Source organism: Balaenoptera borealis (assembly GCF_965194805.1).
Source record: "Balaenoptera borealis genome assembly, chromosome: 20".
NCBI lineage: Eukaryota > Metazoa > Chordata > Mammalia > Artiodactyla > Balaenopteridae > Balaenoptera > Balaenoptera borealis.
In genome coordinates this window covers 37,312,720-37,338,452 of record NC_138879.1, presented here as the reverse complement: position 1 = coordinate 37,338,452, position 25,733 = coordinate 37,312,720, and the positions used below count along the sequence as shown (strand labels likewise).

Below are 25,733 nucleotides of genomic sequence, written 5' to 3'. Positions count from 1 at the left end.
TGAGATCTGGTGGAAAGCAATGGTTTTTAGAATATATAATGATTTTTAAGAGTGATCATGAAGGACAGACATATAGATCAATAGAAGTAAACATCCAGAAATAAAACTTCACGTTTACGGTGAACTGATTTTTGACAAAGGTGCCAAGACAATTTAATGGGGAAAGATAATCTTTTCAACAAATGGTTCTAGGACAATTGGATATCCACATGCAAAGGAATGAATTTGGACCCCCTTCCTTATGTTATATACAAAAATTAATTCAGAATGGATTATAGAGCTAAATATAAGTGCTAAAACTACAAAACTCTTAGAAAAAAAAACATAGAAGTAAACCTTCATGACTTAGGATTAGGTAAAGCCTTTTTAGATATGAAACCAAAAGTACAAACAACAAAATAGAATAATACACTGAACTTCATCAAAATTAAAAACTTTTCTGCTTCAAATGATACCATCAAGAAAGTGAAAAGACAACCCAGAGACAGGAGAAAATATGTGCAAATCATAATCTGATAAGGAACTTGTATCCAGAAGATATAAAGAACACTTACAACTCAATAATGAAAAGACAAAACACCTAATTTAAAAATGGGCAAAGTATCTGAAAAGACATTTCTCCAAAGAAGAAAGAGAAATGGACAATAAGCACATGAAAAGATGCTCAACTTCATTAGTCATTAGGGAAATGCAAATCAAAACCACAATGAGATAATACTTTACAACCCAGTAAGATTATAATAATAATAAAACACACAAGGACAAGTGTTAATTAGGATATGGAAAAAGTGGAACCCTCACACATTGCTGATAGGAAAGTAAAATGGTGCAGCTGCTTTAGAAAATAGTCTTGCAGTTCCTCAAAAGGTAAAACAGAGTTATCAAGTCCACCCAAGAGTAATAAAAACGTACGTTTACACAAAAACTGGTACACATATGTTCACAGTACCATTATTCATATCAGCCAAAGAGTGGAAACAATCCAAATGTCCATGAACAGATGAATGGGTAAAAAAAATGTGGGATGCTCATAAATGGAATATTATTTGGCAATAAAAACGAGTGAAGTACTAACACATGCTACAACATGGATAAATCTTGAAAACATTATGCTAAGACAAAGAAGTCAGTCACAAAAGACCATATAGGATATGATTTTATTTATATGAAATGTATAAAAGAGGCAAATCTATAGAGACAGAAAGTAGACTGGTGGTTGCCTAGTGCTGGGAGGGAGTGGTTGGAGGAAAATGGGGAGTGATTGCTAATAAACATGGGATTCCTTTTGTGGATGATGAAAATGTTCTAAAATTGACTGTGGTGATGCCCACACAACTCTGTGAATACTAAAAACCATTCAATTGTACACTTTAAATGAACTGTATGGTATGTCAATAAAGTTGCTTAAAAATGAGTGATCATGGCGTGGTGTAATGATGGGGATGGGCAAAAACTGGGGGCAATTTTTACTTCTACTTTTCTGTATTGTTTAGATTCTTAACTTTCTTTTCAGCAAGTATGTATTTTTTATAATTGGAACAAAGCTTTTTCTGTCTTGAGAAAAATAAACATTACCACTAAATTATACAAACTACAGTTTGTAGACTTTTAATTCCTTCAAACAAATATTTCAACACCTTGGACATCTATATGCCAGGCACTGTTCTAGGTACTTGGACATATCAACAAACAAACAAAATAGACAAAAACCCTTTCTCTTAAACAGAACTTGCATAGGCTGAACTTAATGGAGAGATAATTAATCAATAAATTATACAGTATATTAGAAGGTAATAAGCAAACACTACGGAAAAAAAAAAAAAGGAGCAGGATGGAGATGACTTCTGACAAAATTTTAAAAGACAAGAGAGTTACCCATGTAAATACTTGGAAGAACAGTGTCCCAGGCAGAGGAAACAATCAGGGCAAAGGTCCTAATACAGGAGCTTGCTACTATTTTATGAAGCTGTTATAATTTAATGAGAAAGTATTCCTATATTGCCCATTTAGGTTTTGCAGCATTATTTGTTTAAATGTTTAAATTTTAAATTGAAATATAAAGATATCTCTTTTTTGTTTGTTTTGAATTATTTTCTCAATATAAATTCTTAGGATGAAATTCATCTTTATGGCTGCAGAGTAATCTGTTTACATCAATCTTTATTGTTATAGAAAAAATGCACACAAGGTTAACAACTCAATATTTTCTATTACTTGGCAAATAAGTGGATTTTTTTTTTTTGAGGTATAATTGACATAACATTATATTAGTTTCAGGTGTACGAAGTGATGATTATGATTTGTTATTTGTATACACTGTAAAATGTTCACCACAGTAAATCCAGTTAACACCCATCACCATACACAGTTACAAAATTTTTTTTTCTTGTGACAACTTTCAAGATGAGCTGGATCTTAAAAACAAATAATAATAATAAAAACAAACAGAATACCACTAATGCTACTGCTGCTGCTATTTACTACTACTGTTACTACTGATAATATCTGAGTACTTTGTGCCAGGTACTGGTCTGTTTTATATGTATTAGCTCATTTGATCCTCTAACACTGAGGTAAATACTATTATTGACACTATCTCAAGAAATTGAGACAGAGGTTAAATAACTTGCCCAAGGTCATAGTATATAGTGATGGAGCCATGTTTCAAACCCAAGTAGTCGGTTCCACAGCCTATGTTCTTAACTACTATCTATGGTTGAAAATAATCCTGCCCTTTTTTTGAAAATCTATGATATTTATTTATACCTTTTTCTTTAAAAATTTGATCCGTGAGTATAGTGAGTTTGATGAATCATCAAACTATTATCATGAACAAAATGTAACCACTGGTCCATGCATAGCCTTATCTTATTCACAAATTTTCTTAATAATATTATGAACAACTACGATCTCACTGCCCAAGAAGTAGAATATTACCCAATCTTATTAAGTGCTTCTCCCTATCCTATCCCTCAGCTTTTAAGAATTAACCACCATCCTGAATTTTATGTGCATCTAGAAAATACATTTAGTTTTGCCTGTTTTAGAACTTTATGAAAAAATATCTCACTATATACAATCTTCTGGGACTTGTTCCCTCTCCCTCCCCTCAAAACTTTTACCAAGATTCATCTGTTACAAGAGTTTTACTCATCTTCAGAGCTTATGTAACATTCTATCTGTACTATCATAATTATTATCCATTCTCCTGTCAATGGGCATTTAGAGTATTTTTACTTCAACCCTGCATTACAGTTTTAGTTCTCCAAGTAGTCTATGAGCAATTTAAATATGGGGTATCTTCCTATCTCCCAGAATACCAAGCATGTTGTTTTGCACATGTCCAAAAATGGCTGGATTAGCAAATGACATAAGGAACCAAATCAAAGTTATTAAATGGCATGTATCACCTAAGAACAAAAATTCTTAACAAAAACCACATTTTGAAGAAAGGCTAACTTTCTGCATAATTAACAAAAGTTAGAAAAAAGTTAATGAGTGGTATACTGCGACATCTTTTTAGAAATATGTTTCCCAGTGGCTATGCCTGAAAAAAAAACCTAAATGATGACTTCAATAATGGCAGCTTATATAAATTCAGTACTTACTATGTGCCAAGGATTGTGTTAAGCAGCTGATATGTATTAACTCATTAGATCTTTATAACTACACACAAGTATTTGACATTGATGACATTTCTCTCCTTCAAACATTTCCTATACTTAGCTACCAGCACAACACACTCTCTTGGTTTTCTTCCTACCTCCTTTGTTTCCTATCCTGGATCCTCCTCTTCTCCCCCATCTCTAAATGTCAGTTCCATCCTTGGACTTCTCTATCTACAGTCACTCTCTAAGTTTTTTCATCCAGCTCCATATCTTAAAATACTGATAACTCACACACAACATTTTTTAATCTCTAGCCCCAACTACTCCTCCGAATTTAAAATTCGTTTCTCCAAATAAGTACTTGACCTACTCCTCCAGTTGTTCCCCTCCTCTATAATTAGCACCATCATTCATCCATTCGCTCAAGCTATCCTTGATGCCTCATCTTTCCTTATATCAGCAAATCCTGTAGGTTCTATTTCCCAAATATGCCTAGAACCTACTACTCACATCTCTATTGTTTCCAATCTTGTCTAAGGTACTGTCATCTTTCACCTGAACTACTGTAACCGCCTCCTAACTGATCTATCTGCTTCTACTCTCACCTTCACCACCCACAACACAACAGCTAGAGTGATCTTTTAAAAAAAATAAACAGTAAAAGGATCATGTTACTTCTCTGCTCAAAACTGTCCTACAGCTTCCCGTAACTCTTTAGAATAAACTATAAAGGCCTTACTTACATGGTACATAAGACCCTACCTGATTTTGGTGCTCGGCCATCTCTTAGCCTTCCAACTCCTACCAGTCTCCCCATCACTCAATTCATTCCAGCAACGCTGCCTCCTTACTGTTTCTCAAACATATTAGGCACACTACTCCCTCACAGTCTTTGCACTACCTGAAAACACTCTTCTCTCGGTTAGCCACACAGCTCACATTCCCCCACTCTATGTAGGTCTTTGCTCAAATGCTGTCCCTCAGTAATATCTTCTCTAAACATACATCTACAGTAGCATATTCTTGTCTTTTTCCACTCCTTTACCCTGCTTTTCCTTCAAAGCACTTGTCGCTATCTGATATCATATAATTACTTATTTTTTTGTTTATTTTGTTGTTTTGAGAATTACAGGCTCAAAAAGGGCAGGAAATATGTTTGTTTTAATACTGTACTTTGTAAAAGAACAGTGCCTGGCACATACTAGTTGCTCAATAAATAATGAGTGATAGAATGTTGAATAAAGCAGACAACTAGTAATTTTCTGCTAATTAACATGTGCAAAGTACCTTTTATAGTCCTACACAAGTACATAATTACAGACCTCTAATAACCATACTTTTGTTGGTGAAATTAAACTAAACTGCTAGGAAATTCTCCCTTAAAAAATATCATTCTTAAAGGAGTTTTAAGTCCAAATTTAAGTGTCTCTATCAGCTACATGGGAAACTGCCTTTAATACCTTTTCCTAAGAAAGGAAAGTCATACAACTAAAGGAAAATAAAGAGAAAAATTATTCCATTAGCATACTTACCATTTCTTTTGGACCAGGGGTGTAAGCATGAACTTTTCACAAGTGCTTCATCAACTTTTCCTCCTGACATGTTATCCATGAACTGACGCCCATGTTCTAATGCAAGGTAGCAGTCATTGCAACAGTCCCGCTCTTCAACACGTACCCAGTTGTTAGTTACACCAATTTTGGGAAAAGGATCTTGGTCTGCAGCTCCAAAAGGTGAAAATAAATTAGTGCACTGATCTTGTAGCAATAATATCAACTCATCAGGCAATTTTTCAGATTCCTTTAGTCCTCCATTAACATGTTCAGCAGAAGTAGCCCTGAGAGCTTCAAAACGTTTTTCTGCTTCTTTGCCACATTCTGTGTTGCGTCCTATGATATCTAGTTCATCTTCAAGAAATAATCCTGAATTGTTTCCAAATTTTCTGTTCATGACAGCACTGAAGCCACAGGTACACCTATACTGTGCTTCTTGAGTTGGATCTGGAATGTAAACTCCAACATCGGCACCCTTGATATTCATGTTGCAGACACAGATACAGCAACTATCAAAGTTACAGTCTTTAAACAAATTCATAACTGATTCTGAAAGAATGAGGTTTACATAAAGACTGTGTGCTTCAGGGATGGAAGGAACAGTTGCAGGTTCAACAGAATTAAGGGGTCTGCACGTGGATGGGGTGGAAGCTGGTGAATATAAGTCTGAATTTTCATATTTGACTGAACCTTGAGCACTAGCTGGTCCACCAGCTCCACGAGGAGTCCTTGGAGTCCTTGGAGTCCTTGGAGTTGGAAACCTAGGGGTAGATGGAGAAGGAAGAATTCCTGCTCCACTGTTACTAGGAGGTGCACTGCTAGGAGGCATCCCAAAAGAAGCATGAGTTTGAGGTGTATAAGCAGGGCCATATTCTTGATCCATAGTACTTCCATCACTAGTGTCACCAGGGCAAAAGAAAATCGAAAACACGCATAAAGGAACATATTAGTAATGTGAAATACAACTAAAAACGTCCCAAATGTTCTTCAATAACACCGAAAATTATGAAAATACGATTAGTGCAAAAATTACAAGTACAATTAAAATGTATTTTTGGTTACTACATCCACTCTAGGTGATTGTTGTGGGATGAGACCCAACTAACTAGTTCCATTATAAATAAAATTTGTATACACTCTTCCACACCTAGACATCCACAATTACTATCTATATATTTCTTGTACTATAAATACCCATATTTCATTGATTCTAAGATGCCACTGTTTAAAAAAAACAAACCCAATTTGAGAGATATTTATGTGTAAAAAAAGGACAATGGCAATTCTAAGATGTTACGAATTATAAGACACCCCAATTTCAGAGATACTTAAATATAAAAAGTGTGTGAAATATGGCAAATGTACAAATGAGAGTGATTAGAATTTCAGACCAAAATAAAAGGTGCTTCCAAAGACAAAGTTTATTGGTCTTAAGTGTTCCAATACTTTAACCATACCAAACAAACACCATTACAAGCTATTAATCAGAAAATGATTTTTAGAATTTTCAAAAACCAGTATCTTTTTTCCAGGTACCAACATACCAGGTGCTTCTATGAAAAAAATTAAAGCTATATAAGCATTCATATACTATACCAATACTATATATTTAAATCATACCCCTCTTTGATGAATGGCATTGTAGGCCCTGAAGGAAGCAATTCCAATTTTCCAACAGTCCAACTCTGACGGTAAATACATTCTTCGGGCAATTTGATAGTAGGCAGACACTGGCTTGGTAGAGTTTTTAGAGGTGCAAACATGGAACATCCCACTAGAACTTGACAATTTTCAGGCTTATAGACATAAGAAAAATCCTACAATATAAAGACCATGACTTTTAGCATCTTATTTTCCAAGGAAAAAAAAAAAAAACTGACTCTAGCCCTTTTTTCCTGTCTTTAAACAAAATAATACAATGTAAATGTAATTCTACTCTTTTCTTAAATGCATTCTTAACAGTGTCACCATAATTCAAATTTGTTAATAACAAAATTAGAATCACTAAGAAAGGATTTTTGAATCTAGCAATAAACTAATTCTATACAAAAATATAGGAAGTGAATTATTTTTCTAGAAAAATAAAATACTTACTTTAATTTCAGAAGGTTTTGGGCTACAGAATCCTTCATCAACCTCAATTTTGAACTGTGCTCCTATACTAGAACTATTTCCTTCTAGAACAGTTCCTCCAGGTGTTGTATCCATACTACCATATTCTTTATTATTCATATTCATTGGGGAAAATCCCATAATATGTTGTTCCAATGATGGTGGTGTAGGATACATTTTATGAAGATCTGCAGTGCCTATATTTAATAAAACACACATTTTAACATAAGACTAAAAAGAAGTTACTCTGTGCTTAAAACAAAGTGGTGGGGAACTTTGTTGAGATAAAGTTTGCAGATTTATCTGGAACACAGATTTGGGAAGCTTACTTATGCAAGATAATGGGTCCAGATTTCCTGTCTTTGATTCCTTGCAGCCGGATTTATCATCTGATCCATTTGCCGATTTTTTAGATCCAGGCTATTAAAAAAAACACATACACACACATATTTCTCTGAAATTTAAATCCATTGTGATCAAGATAGTAATCATTCAGATGTAACTTGAAAGTAGAGCCCATTTGTGCTAGAGCCAAATATATACGAGATACAATTTAAAGATACAAAACAATTTAAAGACATAAAACACATTTTAGGTAATCAATAACCCAGATTAGTTTTTCTACTGATTTGATAATGCTCCAAATAACAGAGGAAAAAGTTCCTTCAAGAAAATGACCAATACTTTCAAAATACATAGAACAACCTATTACTTAAAACCTATTAAAAAAAAAAAAAGGTAAGAAAACCTACTATAAGTGTTTGTAATTAACATCAGAATTGCCTTTTAGTAAGATACTCATAAAGCATTTGTCCCTTTAAATAAAAGACATTAAAGATTCCTACATAATCAATCACCCCTCCAAATTCTTATTTACACTTTTACTTTGTTTAATAATCTTCTTGCCCTGCAAAAACGCTACAACAGGTAAAACTAAGCAAAACTTCAGAAAGATCTCATATGACAAAGCAATAGGATCCCTAACTAAAGGTAAGTTTTAATACATTGAACAAAACAAGTTTTAGAATCTCTAATCTGTCACCGGTGTTGTTAGAGCTGACAACTTGGTTCCTTGTCTCCTGTTAGCCACCTTGTCTTAGATATGTAGACTGAGCTCTGATTACAACCTTTGACCTCAGAAGAGCCACTGCTGATACGTGAATGGTAGAGAGAGAAAGTACAAAAGTATCAAAGTATTCAGGGATATATTCACCTAAAATATACTATATTACAGGATGTGGAGTAAAAGTTTATGCATAGTGATATCTGCTTTATGTCACTTAATTGAAGAGACCAAATATACTATAGAAGTTTCCAAGCTACCTTTATGCAGATGAAAAAGGAATTCCCTTTTATAATGCAGCACCCAATTCATTAATTTGCCAGAGACTTGACATTCTAGGGAATCTCATTTTAAGCTTTAATTTCTTTTATCTTCACCTTTCTCTGCAAATGGGTGTTAAAGATTAAGTATTACTTTTTCTTCCTCTTTCATTATTATAGTATGTAGATGTCTTATAATAATAGCTGTGAAGCCAAACAAATTCAAAAGAAGTGGTATTCCTTAACAAATTGACAAGGCATATAACTTTAATGTTAATTACTTATTATTCTCTAATTGAGCCAATTTTTCGGTCATTTCTAAAACTAGAGGATCAAAGATTAGGTTAATAATTCTGCTTCCTCGAAATTGAGTTATTTGTTGAGACATGGCTGCATCTAGAGACTGTCATACAGAGTGAAGTAAGTCAGAAAGAGAAAAACAAATATCGTATATTAACACATGTATGTGGAACCTAGAAAAATGGTACAGATGAAGCGGTTTGCAGGGCAGAAGTTGAGACACAGATGTAGAGAACAAACATGGACACCAAGGGGGGAAAACCACGGTGGGGTGGGGATGGTGGTGTGCTGAATTGTGCGATTGGGATTGACATGTATACACTGATGTGTATAAAACCGATGACTAATAAGAAACTGCAGTACAAAAAAACAAACAAAAAACAACTAATACTAAACTTTCTTTGGGTTATTTGTATGGAAATATGTTAATATAAATGTTTCAGACATTACATGAAATTTCTAAAAATCTTATATGTTCTGGTATAATGTTATAAGTCATAATTCTAGTTATTAAAAAAAAATAATTCTGCTTCCTAAGGACTGGAGAAAAAGAACATATGGCAGAGCTCAAATTAAGCTTAATTAAACATGTCCTTCAAAGACAAAAAATAAAGAAAAAAAATCCTCCAAGTTTATAGGTGACATTGTATCAAGAATGCTCAGGGAATTCCCTGGCGGTCCAGTGGTTAGGACTCTGTGCTTTCACTGCCGAGGGCCCAGGTTCAATCCCTGGTTGGGATCCTGAAAGCCAGGCGGTTCAGCCAAAAAAACCAAAAAAACCAAAAAAGGCTCAAACATGAGGTTAAAAAAGGACACCAATTAAAGAAATTTTATTCCAAAATATTTCCTATTGTTCAGGGCTAAAACATAGTATTCAAGTCACTTATCACTTCTGAAAAATAAACTTATATAAAATCAAAGAAAACAAATTATAATTGTAATCATTAATAAGATACTCACTGTCAGTTCATCTTCATCGGAATTAAAAAGATTATCAAGGTCAGTATAAGAGACAGCCAGGTCTGAGTCATAAATCAAACTGGTTGATGGAGGACGGGCATGACTAGTAGGGCGTGGAGCATCTACAGGTGTCAACCAGAAAAACAAAATCAAACATTCTACTACTGACCAAATGAGTATTATTCTATTTATTTAAGCTAGACATATAACTTTATAAGCATGTTATGCAATAAGAAATGGTGACTTGTTTAAAATTTAGACATTTTTTTTCATAGAAATAAAGTTTTAAATATATGGTCATACCTTCCCCATGAAGCTCACCAAAGGCTATGCAATCCATAACATAGCTAAGGAATCTACGTTAATAATATGTCAAATAAAAATATAAACACTATCAGGACAACAGAATTTAAACACACACACATTTAATTTTTCTATCTTCCTGAAATATAAAGGAAGCACAGAATAACTAAGTTCTCTGGCTCTTGAGTCAGACTATTAATTTGAATCCCAACTCCAACACTAACAGTATGACATGAATTAAATGTGACAGAATGTAGATAAAGCACTTTTGCCCAGTGCCAGGCACTTAAGTACTCACTTAAGTACCTCTTAGTTAAGTTTCATTTCAGTTCTAAAATTTTATTTTCCTTTTTTTTTTTTCTTTCCAGTTTTAGGGAAAAAAATGACTACTTTAGAAAAAATAAAAATACAAATGAAAGTTAAATTCCTCTTACATTCCCACACAAGAAAGAAAAAAAAAGCAGTTTGGGGGCTTCCCTGGTGGCGCAGTGGTTGGGAGTCCGCCTGCCAATGCAGGGGACACGGGTTCGAGCCCTGGTCCGGAAAGATCCCACATGCCACGGAGCAACTAAGCCTGTGCGCCACAACTACTGAGCCTGCGCTCTAGAGCCCGTGTGCCACAACTACTGAAGCCCGCGTGCCTAGAGCCCGTGCTCCGCAACAAGAGAAGCCACCGCCATGAGAAGCCCGCGCACCGCAACGAAGAGTAGCCCCCGCTCCCTGCAACTAGAGAAAGCACACGCGCAGCAATGAAGACCCAACGCAGCCAAAAATAAATAAACAATAAATAAATAAATTTATTAAAAAAAAAAAAAAAAGCAGTTTGGTGTATAAACCTTCCAAAGCATCCTCTGAATGGTTGAACAACTTGAAATAGCCCTCCCTTTCAGAAAGGTGAAAGTCACTTTCCAAATGCCTCTGCATATTGTCCTAAAGATTCACTAAAGCAGTAGTTCTGAAATTTTTAGAGTGTGTAAAAATCATCTAGGATATTTATTAAAAACCAAGATTTCCCAGTTTCACCTCAAAACATGCTCCAGAATGTGGCAGATGGTCCAGATTTTGAGAAAGCCACACCACAGGGACAATTACACATTTCCTATATCCTAGGGTAGGTAAACAGGCTAAAAAACCCAAATTGTTAACTCACTTTAAGCTACTTAGAACCACTGACCACTAAATTTATTTCATGATAGACCATCTCTTCCTTAGTCAGATGGACTTTTTTTCTTATTCCTGTTTTTGGTTGCACAGAGCCTGGCTGACCCTCTTTATTTATTCCAAATACTAAAACATAACTTTGCCCCTAAAAGACACATACCAAAGGACAACTTCTTCTGCCTCTATCAAAAATTAAATAGATCTTGTAAAAGAACTAATATATCATGTCTCTCTATTCTATTCGCAACTAGCACAAGTCAGACACTTTCAAAGTGGAGTCTTCACCACTGTATCTCCAGTGCCGAGAACATTGCCTACACATAACATGTGCTCAATAAATATTTGTTAAATTCATGACCTCAGCAACAGTTCTTCTAACTTGGGGAGAGGGGGAGAAAAGGACAACCAAATTACAGTAAAGTCTAATTCATACATTGAGTTTTTAGATCTGAGAGAGATCTCAGGCGATGATCTTATCCTATCTCCTCATTTTACAGCTGAAAATTATTTTTATTTGTTAAAAAAGGAGGGACTTCCCTAGTGGCAAAGTGGTTAAGAATCCGCCTGCCAATGCAAGGGACACGGGTTCGATCCCTGGTCCGGGAAGATCCCACATGCTGCAGAGCAACTAAGCCCGTGCGCCACAACTACTGAGCCCGCGTGCCACAACTACTGAAGCCCGAGCACCTAGAACCCGTGCTTGACAACAAGAGAAGCCACCTGTGTGCCACAACGAGGAGTAGCCCCCGCTCACCGCAACTAGAAAAAGCCCACGCACAGCTATGAAGACCCAAGGAAGCCAAAAATAAAAATAAATTTAAAAAAAAAAGGAAAGGGGCTTCCCTGGTGGCACAGTGGTTGAGAATCTGCCTGCCAATGCAGGGGACACGGGTTCGAGCCCTGGTCTGGGAAGATCCCACATGCCACGGAGCAACTAGGCCCGTGAGCCACAATTACTGAGCCTGCGCATCTGGAGCCTGTGCTCCGCAACAAGAGGGGCCGCGATAGTGAGAGGCCCGCGCACCGCGATGAAGAGTGGCCCCCCGCTTGCCACAACTAGAAAAAGCCCTCGCACAGAAACGAAGACCCAACACAGCCATAAAAATAAATTAATTAATTTAAAAAAAAAAAAAAAAAAAGGAAAGAAGTTCCAACAATTCAAAACAGAATTTCTATCACCTAAACTTGCTTCTCCCAGTACAAGATAAACAATAAATCCATCATTTTAAGATAGGTCCCTTTCTATGAAACATATGAATTATGCAAAAAGGAACACTAAAAGTCCAACAATATCAGATTACTTTGGAGTAACAATCCTGGAATGCAGTATTTTAATTAGAAAATTAAAGTTTTACCTTGCTTGATAGAGGGACTAAATAATGACATAGCATCTTCTTCATGTGATAACACTGTTACACTAGATGGCACATCTTCTACCTGCATACAATACTACATATTAGACTGAAATACATATTTTACCAATAATAAAATATACCAACTATTGAGTAGCTATGTATCAAGCATTCTGCTGGGTGTAGTATAGACATCAATAACTCTCACAACTAACCTATATGATAAGGAAGTAGTACACTCATTTTACAGACAAAAAATAGTTCTCAAGATAACCCAGGAAATACAGCTGATAAGTAGTGGAGCTGGGATTTCAACCTAAATCTGTCAAATTCCAAAGTCCATGTTCTTTCTACAATACCTACTGCCTTCCCAGATACTACTGTTTTCACATTTACAGAAGAACAAAATGTCAAGTACCTGGCACACAGTAAGGCTAAATAAAACTCTGTGAAATTAATTTTGTATTAAACATATTATTGGGTCCTTTTTGCAATTTTACAGCTTTCAATTTCCAATTTTGTACTTATGGCAAGCAGAGTTATCTTAATAGATTACTCTGTCCTTAATAGATCCTCAAATATTTGATTTTTTAAATTTTAATCAAGTAAGTATTTGTACATCTCACACTTTATTCACATAACATTTTACTTTCAGGGGCACTATAGGTTCTTGATTCACATATTCAAAATATCATGTATTTTATAAACTCAGTGATGTGTATTTTACTGCATTTTTGAAAACTGGTAATTCACTTACAGCATAGTTTAACTCAGAATCAAAACAGTTCGTCTACCTAAATGTCCTGATTTCAATATAACAGAAATTAATGCACTCTTTCTCTAATCTCAAAACTTTTACAATAAACAATAAAGATCTTTTCATTATCAGAGACCAGCTATAATTTCAAGCCCATACAAGCTCTTAAATTGTGTACAATGTGCCTGATTTACCTATTTTTTTAAAAATGTTTTTCTCAGTTAAAATGATGAATTTTTTTTTTCCAAATAGAAGTGTGGTACTATATGCAGAGCTACAGATCATCAGTGACACTTTGGTGTACTTTGATTTCTCTTACCTTGTGTTTTTTTCCAGCTTCTCTCTCATTATTTTGTCTATCTTTCTTATCAGGAAAAAGGAATTCCTCATCTCCTTCAACAAATGCATATGGATCAATTTTAGGTTCTTGTTCTGAATCAGATGCTATTGCTGAAAGATACTGATTTTTAATTTGATATTGCTGCACTAATTCATCAGAAACTTTTAAAGTTTTCTTACATTGCACCATTAACCTGCATAAAGAAATAGAAATAGAAAATTAATCATATTCTCCATAAAAGTATAACAAATTTCCAAAATGACTTAAGTATCATAAACTTTTTAGAATTATTAAAAAAAAAGAATTATTTAAAGATGATCTAATTTGCAATCCTTCATTTTACAAATGAAGAAACTGAGGCATAGAAAGTTTATGTGATTTACTTAAGTATCAAATTTAGCAATAGAGAAATGGAGCTAAAATCCTGGTCTCACAGTCTTTCCACCAAAATGTGCTGTCTTTTGGTTATCCACTCTGTTCCCAAGTCCTCAATTGCATTAACTTGTCCAAATCCACTCACTTGAAAGGGATTCAAACCTAAACTGTTCCAGCACAGAAACTCTCAAAATGTGGGCTATACAGTGAGACACTACTTTTATACAATTTATACCTTTATACAATGAAAATGATTATCCTTTTCCTACTGCCATGAGTGGATATATTTTAAGTTTAAAAAACTTAAGAGCATGACTTGTGTTTCATAAAAATAACATTATTACCATAAATCCAGCAAAACGTTTTACAGTGTCAAACAGAGTTTCGGCGCAAGTATCTCAGAGTTTTTTACTAATCACGTTGGAAAATCAATTATTAGTCTTTTGGTTCCACATGGTGAATGATAAATATATGTTTATACTCTCCTAAAATATCCAATAAAATGACAAAGGACAACAGAACAGGCGAGAAGACAACACTGAAGTTAGAAAGATAACTATTGGAAAGAGACCAGAGAAAGGTGAAATCTAAGGCTTAGAGAGGGAAGCCAGAAGAAGCTGATCTGCACCACAGAACCCTGAAAATCATCAGGACTTTTACATCTCTGAAGACCAAGGTGCTTGGTGAGTGGGAAGAGAGAAATGATTCATTTTTGGTTTGTGTATGACACTTTTAGACTCCCAAATTCATGTTCTCTATGGTTTGCAAAGCTGAGATTCCCATGCTGCCATAATAATGGCAGCCAGGCTTCTAGTCAGATAATGCTCAAAATCCTGCAATGACTATTTTACCCTGAGTAAAAAACAAAGTCCTTATAATATCCTACCAAAGCTTTCCATGATCTGTCTCCTCTTTTCCCCTCCAACTTCATCTATTATTCTACTCCTCCCTCTCTTACTCTTCTTCCAAGGTCTTCCTTGATAATCCTCAAACAGGTCAGACAACTTCTGGCTGTTCTCTTTGTCTGGAACATTCTTCCTCCAAATATCTGCATGGCCAACTCCCTCACTTCTTTCAAGTCTTTGTTTAAATGTCACCTTATCTATGACATCTTATTTAAAATTGCAATATGCCCACTGCCTCACCATTGATCTCCCTTACCGGGCTCTGTTTTTCCCTCCATAGCATTTATCTCTTAATATACTATATAATTTGCTTATGTTCATGGTTGTCTGTCACTCCCACTAGACTATAAGCCTCTAAATGTCAGGGATCTTATCTTTGTTTACTGAACTATCCCAAATGCCTAGAAGAGTGCCTGGCACATAATAGGTGCTCAGTAAATACCTGCTAAATTAATACATGAAATCTAAAAGCCACACAGGATTGAGATACTGTGTTTGCATTAATAATTCTAAAATACAGTATGTTGTACTTTGAAATAAATCATCTTTATTCATTAGGAAGTGATACTGATGCCACTACTTGTCTGTCCTGAGTATCAGGACAAAACAATCATAAGAGAAGTAAGATTTGGAATCAGTAAAGGTATTTTCTAGTTTATAAATTCTTTGAATGACAGAGATATCGTATCTTGTTAATCTATTCACCAATGTCCAGCACTAGAAGCACTCTATACACTATAAACTAAGGTTGAAACAGAGGTCATCAAAAGAATAACTGACATTTTCTAAACATGCTATCAAATATGATATATGTCACTGTTATTTCAATGTGCCTCAGATTTATCCCCAAACTAAAACCCCAAGTCTACAAAAACTTTCTTCCATAGGAACACATAACTGTCAGTGGGCTATATTCCACAATTACCTGTTAGAATAGTTCTGGTCTATAAATGAATAAGCATTTATTTCTTAGAAAAAGCTTTGTACCTCACCATATTAGACCCTAAATGTTTCCTGAATTGTCTATCAGATACCAATGTGAATCTTTTCAAAATAGCACTTCCATCTACTTTGACATGTATTTTCTTATTTAATACTTAAAATAACATCATGAAAATAGGAACCAGAGGGTGTGCTCTCTGACTTTGATATGAAAATTATGTTGAAAGAAATGGTCACATGGTGGCAGAGTTAGGGCTGGAAAGATTTTAAGTATGCCAATTCACATAACTATTCATAGGCGAAAAGTATAAGAACCTACCCCCCTCAACCCCAGTCACTAACCTGGAAGACTACTCTGTGTTGAGGTGAATAAAACAACTGTTTTTCATATTAAGTTGTCCTCTAGCAGAAGCATAAAAACTGCCACACTCTTTATGCAAGTAGTTGTTAAGCTAGTAGGCAGTAACATTAAAAGGAAAAATCCTACTGCACAGGGCTCTACTAGGAATAAAAATGAGTAAACCAAATGCAATACCTAAAGACAACTTTTTGTTATTTTATTGAATGGTTCTCACAGACAGTGGGATATGCAAAGAATTTAAATGAAGTCAATAATATCAAGAGTATCGTCACAATAAATTAAAAATATAAATTATTTACATTACACATCCTTCTATATTTAAAACTGATAAAAATAGAAATTAAAATTGCTTTTTAAGAGATGCCAGATTAAAAACTCAAGTTAGCATTTCTTCACTCTCCAATTATATAGTATACATACACTTTTTGTGAATAGGAACAACACACCTCTCCTTTTCTAAAATGAACTTCCACATATAGCCAAATAGTTAACTACAGAGATAGTTTCAATCAAATATAAAGCTAAATACAGACAAACTGGAAAAGAATGATTAGGTACAGCCATGAACAGGAAGCTTTGCAATGCCCATAGCAAACTGAAATTACTTTTATATTATTCATTAACTATATCTCCTTCCTCTCACTGTGACAAAGTTACATACTATCCTAAAATGTACTTGTAGAGAATTTAACATGGCCTATAGCATATGCTTTTATGCCTTTATTCAATAAAAATTCTTCTGGACAAGGTGTGACAATATTTTAGAATCGGCAATTACAGAAGGAGATAAGCTACAGTTCAGGAAATGTTAATGAAGAAATGAATTCAATAAATCTCAAAAAAATTTTAATAGTAACTTTTCCAGTACCATCTCCAATATTCATAACCAATCCTTAAACTGAGTCAAGCTAGCTGTCAAAAGTACAGCTTTATTGCATTAAAGTAAGATATCAAATAAGAAAGACTTAAAGAAAAAAAAATCTTAAAAAGAAAAAAATCTTAAAAGGTTTAGAATACAATAAATCAAGTTTATTTCATCATAGACTTCTTTCTATGAAACAAAAAACTAGAAACTATCTTTTAGAGATCAAATAATGCATTATATAACTAGATACATACAATAAAAATCTGGTATATACATATTATATACAACGTAAGAGCTAATTCTATTGAGGGATATTACGGTTAAGATATCATGATGTATTTTTTATACTGAACAAGACATAATAAGAACTATGCTCAAGTACAGTTCTTTGTTTGTTCAGGGTTTAGAAAGGTTCCTTCTGAATCAGAGTTACAGATTGTTTTAGACTGGCACAAATTCTACTAAAACTAAGTGCTAGACCCTTGAAAAAATACATTTAAAAACAACTGTAATGTTTCTTGGCAGAAATTTTGCTTTCTTTAAAACTTACAAGGTCTTAAGCCACTATTCTAAAATAGATGTTATCATTAACTAATAAAGAAACTAAAAATAATTAGAAGCAAAAAGAAAATAAAGATATTTGCCACAGATGTGTATATCTTGTGTGGGAGATATGCTATGCTCCACCCCCAACCTCTCTCTCCCCTCCAAATAAATTCTAACAAATTAGAAAAGGAATTTTGCTTTAAAGTAGCTGCTAAAAAATTTGGCATCGACTGCTGCACATAAAGTCTAAGAATAAAGGAAATGCTTAGAAATGATGAAGTAATTACTCTGCACTAGTTAAGCAGCCACCACCATCTAAAACTGAAGAGTACCTCTTTTCGTTTATCTACCTATTAGGAAAGCCTAGTGCCCACCCCTTAATACTAATCAATGGAAAACTTCATTTATTTATGCCAAATGGAAACCGAGTTGTCACTTAACGTAAATAAAAAAGGTCTAAATTTCTCCTCCATAATTTTCTAAAAAGGCACACATCTGTAGAAGTCAACTATTATAAAGAAACCATTTTTTAATTTCTACTGATGCATTCTTGCCCCTCTGCATTATATATCTAATTGGCCGTAAAGTTCTTTAGTCTACTCCACAACATCTATAAAATCTCTCCATCCCTACCATGTCTTTCTAATTTCCTAATGAGCCCCCTGTATCACCATAAATAATATTTTGCCACTCCGTTATATAGCCCTACCCCACTCTTTAGGTCTCATTTCTCACCATGACACACCAAACCACTAAGCAGCACCCTATAATCTATCCATACAAAACTACATAAAGCTTCTGATCTCCATAAATGGAATTATTCTCCACTCTGGCTCTGCATCCCTACTATATCTTATATATATACCTGTATCAGAGAATTTAATGCTATTTTCCATTAGACTACAATTTCATTTAGGGCCAGGACCCAAATTTACTTTATACCGCAACAGTGCCTTACAGTATCTTGTTTATTATAGAAATTTCAGTTTTATTCAAACTGAAAAAGTGCATCTTTGAGGAATATGAGTTAAAAAAGACAATCTTCCTAAGAAAGGAGAAAGAATATAGGAGTTGCAACAGCCGTCTAATTAACCTCATTAAAATTAACTGCTATATATTTTAAAACATTTTTAAAGCTCAAAGCATGGAAAAAGATAATAGAAATTTACAATGACTGGGTAACACAAATTCACAAATTTTTTTATATAAAACAAACCAGGTTTTTGAATGGATTACTCTTATTACCAGAAATATGTTTGATCATATTACATCTTTAAAAATATAGAATGCTTCTACAAAGAATTTAAGATTGTTTAAATGACATTAAGAAAGCGTAATAGTAATTCTTAGAATTTATTTTTAATGACAAGAGACATCATCTGACTTTGTCAACTGGCTTTGCCAACTTGCTATAAGGAGATGACTGATCCTCCTCATGATATCCCATCTCAAGTAATAGTAAGAGCAGGTACTTGAATTAATAAGTTATTCCAACAAGATCTTTTTAACTATGAGAAAAAATAACTTTTGTTTTAGCATAACACGAACACTGAAGACCATGCCAGGTATTTTACTGTGGTCTGGGGAGACTAAAACAGTATGGGAGAGAGCTCCCTAGTGAAACTTAATCATTAAACATGTTTGGCATATCTAATTTAATAACTTTTAACAGAAATTTGAACTCTAAAGTTATTTGTAACATTAAAGCACCTCAACATTACTAACATTTTGGGCTGGAAAATTCCTTGTTGTGGGGGACAGTCCTATACACTGTAAGATATTTAGCAGCATCCCTGGCCTCTACCTACCAGATGTCAGTAGCACACGCCCAGCTGTGACAACCAAAATGTCTCTAGTCATTGCCAAATGTCACCTGGGGGTGGGGGGATGGGAGGCGGCCAGAAACTGCTCCAATTGAGAACTACTGCCAGTAACTCCAGGAAGATAAAATAAAATCATCTAGATGATTAAAATGTAAGACCAAAACTTCTAACCTACCAAGTATAAAACAGGTGTATTCCATAAATATTTCTCAGTTCACATAGCAGCAAGGACTCTGATGGTTGACCTTCTGTACTATCTACCCTATTCTAATCTAGTATTACAATAAAAAAACAAGGATTCTATCTACAAGTAATTTGTGTCACAACACACATTTTAGTAACTAGGATAACCAAAACTGTATTCATGTTCAACTTTAAAAACAAAAAAACAAAAAAACCTCTATTCAATCTTTTATGTCTTCTTTTTATGAGGTAGAAAAAGATGGTGACCAGGAACAGGTAGAGGCATGTATTTTCTTTAATTTACATAATCATGACACAGAACCATTCTACTCTGCATGTTACCTTTCTACATTATGCTTCTTTCTCATTCTTATTCAATGAGGAAAATGCCAAAGTAATTTTAGAACCAACTCTTAAGGTTAAGCTGTATTAACTTCTAAGAGACCTTCATTTCACTTACAGATGCTCATGCACACAAGCAGCCAAGACACTAAGTAAAGTTATGGCTAGAATTCTTAAACCTAATGAATATAATATGTCCATAAAAACTCACTCTTAAAGTTCTTAAAACTGAAAATATTCACATCACTACATTTTTACATACATTAAATAAGAAAATATAACACCTAGAAAGAAATGTTTTAAAATCATAAAGTAATCTAGGACCATACTGTCATTTCATTCATCCAACATCTGCTGAATGTCTATGTGCCTAGGATTGTTCTGGGAAGGCACGTGCGCGTGCGTGCGTGTAAGTTGGAAGAACACAGTAGTACACAAGACCAAGTCCTTGCCCTCACAGAGCTCACATTCTAATAGGGAAGAGACCATTAACAAATATATAATTTCAGATAATTATATATATGGAGAAAATGAAAGTAGTACACAGGATAGGTTGTGACTTGGGGATTAAAGAGAGGTCACAGTTTAGGTACTGTGGTCAAGGAAATACCTCCTGAGAAGGTAATTTTTGAGTTCAACTGAACAGTAAGGGGTGAGGTATTCCCCCCACCCCGTAATCCAATTCTAAAGGCCATGAAGAATGACCTTAACTTTTTTGAAGGAATAGCAAGAAAGCTGGTGTGGTTAAATCAGGAAGCAAACAGGAGAGCAGTAAATACAAGTAAAGAACTAGGTATGCAGGAGATTGTGTAGAACCTTACAGATGAGGGAAAGAGTATGGATTTTATTCTAAATATAAAGGGAAATTACTGAAGAGTTTTAAGCAAATGAGTAACATTTAACTTACAATGATCACTCTGACTGCTGTATAGAGACTATATAAAGAGAAGTATAGAATCAAGGAGACCAATAGTTTCAGGCAAGAGTTGAAGTTAGCTTAGATTTTTATATTACATCCAGCACAGATAAGATTAAGATCTTTTAAGCCTTGTTTCCAAGACATCATTTGCTTTCAAAAAATCTGACTAATTTATTAACTAAGTTAGTCGTCTTCCATGATCATAAGGGTATTCTGAAGTCCCTCTATTTCAAGTCCAGATTAATTTTAATTTAAAAAAAAAAGTCATACTAGAATGCTTTTAAGATTCAAAGTGCTAGATGAAGCACACGGGTTTGTCTATTAAAATAATAACCGAGGAATTTTAAAAGAAAATACATCTCTAACAGTAGGGAAAATGAGAAAGAGGCTATAAATAGATCAGGAATTTTACTTAGTCTCAGGGAAGCTCAAAATCAATGAAACACAGCACAGAAAGTTCATGGCTTACAATATGCAAAAGGGGGCTAAGGGCAAACTACATAAACAACAGGAGAGCCAAACTGCCTAAAAACCAGAGAAAATCTGGACTTACATCTCTAGAAAGAAATGAAAAAAAGCTGAAAAAGGAGAAACAAAGTGTTCCTATTTTTTTATAACCATTTTAAAAATTGAAGTATAGTTTATTTACAATGTTGTGTGTTTCAGGTGTACAGCAAAGTGATTCTGTTTTGTGTGTGTGTGTGTGTGTGTATATACATTCTTTTTCAGATTTTTTTCCATTATAGATTATTACAAGATATTGTAATATAGTTCCCCTGTGCTATACAGCAGGTCCTTGTTGTTTATCTATTTTATATATAGTAGTGTGTATACGTTAATCTCAAACTCCTAATTTATCCCCCTGCCCCTGCCCCCCAGTCCTGAAAGAGTTCCTTTTCTAAGAAAAATGAATAAACTACCTGGTGAAGGCACAAGATCCTTTTCATCCTGGAAGTTTAGGTACAAGGCCTCCCCTCCTAAACATCCCCTACCCCATTAACATAAAGCAACGTTTCTGGAACTGATACACAGTTCATTCTAAAATATTTGTTGAGTGAGTTAAGTCCTGCCAATCAACAAGGCTCTGCCTTTATACAGCTCCTCTATTCATTCCCTCATTCTAAAATGTGTAAGATGAAACAAGAAGAAGAAATATGATGAGAATCAGTATAGTAAAGAAAAAGACCAAAATAAAGTAATTTTAAAGGAAAAAAAGTTACAGGACATTAAACAAGGGGTTGCTATTTAAAAAAAAAAGTTTAGAAATTAAAAAAAACATGAGAAACAAATATTAAGACTTTAAGAAAGGGGCTAGAAGTTGAAGAATACCCTCAGAAAAAAAAGATGGAAAATGAGAGAAAATACACAAGTTCAACATCTGAATTCTAGAGGTTCTGCAGAGAATGGGGGAAAAAAATGGAGATATTTTCCAAGAAAAGAGAAACTTCCCAGTGACGGGACAAAAAAGACTTCAAATTGAACCAGCCCTCCTCAAAAGTTCAGTACAAGGACTGAATAAAAGACCACAATGTATACACGTATTCTTGCGAAATTTCAACATTCTAAGCTAAAGACCCTAAAAGTTTTAGAGACTGATGGAGAAGGAAATGTAATCTTTGCAAACTACTTGGCCTTGCATTGATAAACAGGTAGACAGTTTTAATGAATATAAGGGTAAAATGAATATAATGGATGGTTGACTTTCACTTTTAAAAAAACACTGTAACTGATTCACTTTGCTTTACACCTGAAACTAACACAACATTGTAAACTATACTCCAATAAAAATTTTTAAAAACCCCACTATAGATAAAAATGCAAAAAGCTTGTGGGACAGATAATAAATATAATCAGAACAACACAGAAAGTAAAGGGAGACCTGAAAAAAACCCTATTTCTGCCCCAAAGTATGTCATACATATTGTGGACAAAGAAGGCAAACCACAGAACAGAGGAAGATATCTGTAGCACTTATAACTAATACAAGATTGATAGCCAGAATATACGAAGAATAACTAGGAGGAAAAGAAAAGAAAAAAAAATGGACTAAAAATGATATCCAAGGGGTTTCCCTGGTGGCGCAGTGGTTGAGAATCTGCCTGCCAATGCAGGGCACATGGGTTCGAGCCCTGGTCTGGGAAGATCCCACATGCCGTGGAGCAACTAGGCCCGTGAGCCACAACTACTGAGCCTGCGCGTCTGGAGCCTGTGCTCCGCAACAAGAGAGGCCGCGACAGTGAGAGGCCCGCGCACCGCGATGAAGAGTGGCCCCTGCTCGCCACAACTGGAGAAAGCCCTCGCACAGAAACGAAGACCCAACGCAGCCAAAAATAAATTAAAAAAAAAAAAAACTATAAAAAAAAAAGATGGGCTTCCCTGGTGGCGCAGCGGTTGAGAGTCTGCCTGCCAATGCAGGGGACATGGGTTCGAGCCCTGGTCTGGGAAGATCCCACATGCCGCGGAGCAACTAGACCCGTGAGCCACAACTACTGAGCCTGCGCGTCTGGAGCCTGTGCTCCGCAACAAGAGAGGCCGCGATAGTGAGAGGCCCGCGCACCGCGATGAAGAGTGGCCCCCGCTTGCCGCAATTAGAGAAAGCCCTCGCACAGAAACGAAGACCCAACAACAGCCATAAATAAATAAATAAAATTAAAAAAAAAAAAAAAGATATCCAAGGCACATATAATTAATATAAGATTAATAACCAGAATGTGAAAAGAATAAATCAGGAAAAAAAAGAAACGAAAATAGACTAAAACATATGATATACAGGCCTGTAAACACTTTAAGTGATGCTTAACCTCACTAGGGATCTGTAAAACATAGTAAGACAATAACAGGCCATTCTGCATGCAGCAGATTAGCCAAATTAAAAGTCTCATAATACCAAGTACTGAGGAAAATGTAGAACAGCTATTCTCATACTCTGCTGGTCGATGAGGGTGTAAACTAGTATAGTTTGGAGAGTAACTTGGCAACAACCCTTCATGTTGAATATCGACATACCCCATGGCCCAGCAATTCCACTTTTTTGCTGTATTCCCTAGAGGAATTCTTATATAACTATACAAGGAAATGTGTACAAAAAAGTTCACTGCTACATCCTTTGTGAAAAATTGAAAATAACCAACATGTCCATCTCAAGAGAGTAGATAAATTATGGTATATTCATAACAAAGAAATACCAGAGAGCAAGCAAAATGAATTAACTAGAGCTACATGTATAAAAACATGTATAGAAATGATAAATACCAAATTCAGGACAGTGGAAGGAAGAATGGAGGAAGAAAAATAGTACACAGGGGTTCTAACTGTATGTAAAATTCTTAAGTTTGTTGATGGATAAATGTTATTATTTTCTCCACTTTTTTGTGACTAAAATATTTCATAATAAAGAGGTTCCCTGAGGAAAAATCACAGTAAAGAAATTATGCAAAATTAATACTCAAATACTCAAAGGATTTATTATTGTAAATCCTACCCTGAAACCATTCTGGAGTCCTACTATTAAGAACCTACATCATTTCCACCCTTAAATTATAATAGTGACTATTAAAAAAAATACATACTCTGTAACTGATGTTACACTTTCCTGTCCAAAAGGTCCAACTGGATCATCCTTGAATTTATCACTTGGAAGTTGAGGTGGTAAAAACTCTAAATTTTTTTTCTTTGGGACCTTGTAATACTTCCAGGCTATATTAGCTTCATCTTCTTCCAAGTTTACTGCTGTACCAACATATATTGTAGGTTCTACAGCTTCCTGGAATTGAGCTGGGAAAGACTGGGATAAACTGTCTATCCTATCTTCAATTGGTTTAGAAGGAACCAAGGGATCCGGTGTTGGCATTTGATAAAAATTTTGACTTTGAGGAGTTGAAGGTGTTTTAGTCACTCCTTCATCAACCACATCACATGGGTGAGGACTAAGTGGGGGTGGTTGAGGTGAATTTGCCATTTCAGTGCCATGCATCTGAGGAGTCTTTGCTACATCATTAGTTCGGATGTTTGAAAATCTCACTTGACTGTCTGGAGCAGAGATCACAAGTCTTTGGCTGGCTGAATCTGTGTCCATGCCAACATCATCGCTAACAGATACACGATGGTGAAAAGGAGTCAAGGGGCGTTTTTGTGGTTTTTCACTCTTTTCTTGCTTTTCATTGGTCTTGTGCTTCGGAAGTACTTGTTGTTGCTGACTTAAAGTTGGTGCCTGTCCTTGTTGTCCAGGATTTCTTGGTTTGAGATTTTTGTGCCTGAAAAGTTAAAAGAAAGGTTTATTTATAGTATAACTATTATATCAAAGTATACAAGTTAACAGCCTTAGAAATTTTGGATGTCATTTGTTTTTCACACATAATCCTAAAAGTAAAATTATTTGAATTTACATAGAAAAAAACATACTTTGTACAGTGGCCTAAAACTAAGAGCACGCAGAAAGCTTCATAAAAGCCAATCTCTCATCCTCATTTAACATGTGATCAGATAGCCAAAGATGATCTGCCTTACCTAATCTAAATATCTTAGTATCTGAATAAATACAGAGATAAGATTCTAGTTATTTTAATATAAAAAGGTATAAAATGTCCTCAAATTTATTCATTTATGAATGTACCTGATATTTTACCATTCATAACTGTTATAAATCAATGTCAACAGCTTGGCTGAGCTCAGTCATCATCTACGATCCTACAGCAACCAGCTAG

General features: G+C 34.8%; 1 protein-coding gene across 2 annotated transcripts in view; it reads right to left on the bottom strand.

The window, feature by feature from the left end:
* The window catches only part of MED13 (mediator complex subunit 13), a 93,560-nt gene that overhangs the window by 27,834 nt on the left and 39,993 nt on the right, over positions 1 to 25,733 (bottom strand). For both annotated transcript variants that reach the window (XM_082371940.1, XM_082371941.1), the window contains exons 9-16: positions 24,600 to 25,283; positions 13,749 to 13,962; positions 12,676 to 12,757; positions 9,857 to 9,978; positions 7,603 to 7,693; positions 7,256 to 7,470; positions 6,782 to 6,978; positions 5,141 to 6,057 (exon numbers count right to left, since the gene is read on the bottom strand). In XM_082371940.1, coding sequence (XP_082228066.1) covers positions 5,141 to 6,057; positions 6,782 to 6,978; positions 7,256 to 7,470; positions 7,603 to 7,693; positions 9,857 to 9,978; positions 12,676 to 12,757; positions 13,749 to 13,962; positions 24,600 to 25,283 — 2,522 coding nt within the window. The remainder of the gene's footprint in view (positions 1 to 5,140; positions 6,058 to 6,781; positions 6,979 to 7,255; positions 7,471 to 7,602; positions 7,694 to 9,856; positions 9,979 to 12,675; positions 12,758 to 13,748; positions 13,963 to 24,599; positions 25,284 to 25,733) is intronic.